At 53.2% G+C, this 3395-nt stretch overlaps 1 protein-coding gene across 1 annotated transcript; it reads right to left on the bottom strand.

The window, feature by feature from the left end:
- Positions 1-1357: 1357 nt before the first annotated feature.
- On the bottom strand, positions 1358-2456 carry LY79DRAFT_571842 (uncharacterized protein). Its single transcript, XM_060559290.1, has one exon. It carries the CDS (start codon positions 2080-2082, stop codon positions 1366-1368), a length of 717 nt encoding a protein of 238 aa, XP_060407683.1. The 5' UTR covers positions 2083-2456; the 3' UTR covers positions 1358-1365.
- Between the last annotated feature and the right edge of the window lie 939 nt (positions 2457-3395).

A 3395-nucleotide genomic window follows, 5' to 3' on the forward strand; every position in this document is an offset into this window, starting at 1 on the left:
GCATATATCCTGGTCAATGAAGAGTAAGCTGGGTTTCGCCGCTTTAAGATGAAGAATGTAGGCGAGGCAAAACTTCAACAGCCCACATTGATCGCAAGCCAAGATTTAGGGCCAGGAGAGCCAAAGGTGTTTGATCAATGAAAACTACGAAATTCCTGTGCATTATCACAAACTACTGTTGGAGCATCTCTACATCTCTTATCTCGCCGTCCTCCGGAATTAAGCAAAGATGGCAGATGCAATGGACCGCTTGCCAAAGAACGAAGCAAACCATTGCTTGCTGATTAAGGTCTATTGATTCTCTTCAGATCATTGACAAACTTTGAGCATGTCGCTTACAAGAGTCTTTGGCTTGTGGGTCTGTACAATTAATCGAAGGCTCGTCCTCACTTTGGGAGCATATAAAACGCTTAAGAACTGATTTGTAATGTTAGGTTAGAGTCCTGTATTACGCTTTTAAACTATAAAAATGGCTAAATACTAGAAAAACCTATTAAGCTTAAGTTCTCCTGATGCCACCCCGCTTTGCAAAAGGGGCGCACTTGGGATGGTAGCCGGGAAAGTCGCAGCTGGTACCGGAAACCTCACGATGTGTGTCCGGCCCTCATCATGTTCCGAGACCGTGACTCGTGTCTCTTGCCGCATTCACTATACGGCTTCTCCCCTACCCCGCCCAACGTCACATCACCTGTCCTTGTTGACATAGACGCTTTCGCGCGCGTTATTCAGAGTGTTCTCCTGGTTGGTTCCTGTTTCGAGCTGTGTTCTCACCCCGCGGGTTCACACGCCGACCGTATCGCCCACATCCACGCCAGGAAACAACGTCCGTCGTGGCGTTCTGTGTCATGATGTTTTATACATCAGCGCCGGTCCTCGATGTCAGGTGTCCGGTGTCTGATCAAAAGGCGCTGCGCCCAGTTCGAACTGCCTCTGGTACCCAATCTGGGCGAGATCCTACAGCGGGATCGTGAGACGAAGTCGATGAAAGAATTAAGCCGGTCTCGGTGTCTGATGCGGATCCGCTGGAGCATACAGGCAACCGCATATTCCTCGACGCGTTACTCGAGGCAAAGGACGAACTCAATCTGCTATGGCAGAAAGCAGTGAACCATAAATGGCCTTCGCGGTAAGGCCTTGCGGCAGGTATGGGTTTACCAATAGGTTATTGGCGGTCCAAGATCGACACCCTGATGGTGCGCAAGTACCGCCGATGAACACCGTACTCGGGTGTAATACTGTCGGTTCATTTGTATCGAAAAGCCGATTTTTGGTAGCCTTCCAAAGCCGCTGGTCGTACACTTTGAAAGCCGTCGACCAAGACTCCAGCCAGGACTCCCGAAACCCTCGACGCTAAGATGGTCCGGCTCATGCGTGGTGGCCGTCGCCGATGCAGTACGGAACGGGGTAGGTCTCGCTGCTGCACATGCGGATGACGCCCTTGACCCAAGTGAGCGAGCCGTAGCTCTGGCTCTCGTAGGTCTTGGCCTCGAAAGGAGTCCTGGTAGGGTTGTCCGTGCAGCCGCTCAGCAGGACGCCCTGCACGCGGCGGACGTAGGGCTGGCTGACGATGACGCCGTACATGTTGGGCGGCAACGAGTACCTGAACGTGTTGGTCTGAGTGGTTGTCCACGTCTTGTCGAACTTCTTATTGAGCGATACGCGGACGACCTTGGGGCCGCCGAGGGTGATCTCGCCATGGAATTTCAGATGTTCCGAGAGCTGGAAGCCGTTCTCGACGCTCACAATGGCCCCGCCGCCCGCCGATGAGACGATTGGAGACATGGCGACGTCCGAGTCGACAAAGGACTCGTCTGACATGACCTGGACTTCGTTGCTCTGGCCGCAGTGACGCCGGACTATGCCGGGGGTGCTGGTGATGTTGAGCGAAGGAAAAGAAGCGGGACCGGGACCGGCGGCGGCGGCGGCTGCTTCGAGGGCCTCGTATTCGGCGGCCTTCATGATCTGGGAGGTGCCATCGTGGTTGAGGAAGACGACGTCATCGGCGGCAAGTATGCGAGGTTGGAGAGGGCCCGCAAAGACTGCGGCGGCAAAGCCAATGAGGGAAAGGAGAGCGGTAGACATCGTTGTTTCTATTATCTTGGATCGAGCTGCTGGGTTGTCGATCCTCCGGCGGAATACGTATTGGTCTTATGATTTAAAAAGAAATGGAGGTAAAGCTGGTTAATACAACGTATAATACTGTAGATGCCAACTAGGGCGATGAGAGGAAACAAGACGAACCAAAGATGGATTCTGAAGAGGGGAGGCTTCTTGATGAAGGAGAGAACCAGGCTAGGTAGGTATCGTATCCATCAAACAGTCCACAATGTCACCCTCAGCCTAATACCCCACGTCCAACCACCGGAGGCGCACCCAAGAACAAACCACATGTTCCTGGCGCTATGCAAGGTTATCGAGCGCGGTCCGCCATTTTGCAACCCAAAAGGAGTCTGGTCCGAAATTGGTGGACCGCGAGACTCCTTACTGCGTGCGTATCTTGCTGGTTTGATCCGCTCTTGGGAGGGGTGGAGAAACGTTATTCTTTATCTCTCCAATGACAGTCCGCGGGTTGGATCCAAACCTCCGCGGCACAGCGGAGCGGACCCGGTGGAGGAGGTTCCACGCGTATCCGGACCATGGCCGAAACGTGCCATGGCTTGCAACCAGGAATATGTGCCAAATCAGGGCAGCCATAAGGGCAGCCATAAAGGGGAGTCGTCTGATGACATTGGGCATACTCTTGCTGATTCACTCTGTAGGTGGTAAAGAAACGCGGCATGCTATGTTCTCTTGCCTAACGATCTTTCCCCGGGGAAACGGTTTCAATCAATCTCATGTTACAGTGACATACAGAAAGTCTGAAGTCATGTGGTAAGGGGGGGGGGGGGGGTGGTTAAGTGGTTGACTTCAGACTTTCGGCATGTCACTGTATGCAGAATAGCGAAGATGGCGCTACGATAACACAATGTTTAAGCATCAAGCTCAATCTTGTTTTACAGCTGGAGACGGAGCTCATTGGCTGTTGGTGACGCGGTGACCCCCTATTGAGCCTCAATGTGACCCTCCGGCTCCATACGTCGTTTACAACGTTCATGCTGATTGGGCTGCGGCAACAGATACGAGTCATGTCGCCGCCTGACGTATACGCATGATCTATGGTGCTATCCCGTCTCGGGTCTCGATGCAACTCCCCATGATTGCGTCTTTGGCTTTCGGGAATTGATCTGCGAGCTGGCCAATGGTGTCCTGGTGCAAGTGGACGACCTGCCGACTTTGAGGTAAACGCGCCGTTCGTCATCGACAACAGACATGGACGTGAGAAACGGGACAATAGCCGGGCTGTGTTGAGTTGAGCGAGGAGTTGCGTCAGCCCCTTTTTTTAGCCGGAGACTCTA

Source organism: Colletotrichum navitas (assembly GCF_030913465.1).
Source record: "Colletotrichum navitas strain CBS 125086 chromosome Unknown LY79scaffold_134, whole genome shotgun sequence".
Classification (NCBI taxonomy): domain Eukaryota; kingdom Fungi; phylum Ascomycota; class Sordariomycetes; order Glomerellales; family Glomerellaceae; genus Colletotrichum; species Colletotrichum navitas.

What these genes read in the sequence shown, in the direction of transcription:
- LY79DRAFT_571842 (XM_060559290.1), bottom strand. Translation starts at nt 2,082, where the DNA reads ATGTCTACCGCTCTCCTTTCCCTCATTGGCTTTGCCGCCGCAGTCTTT.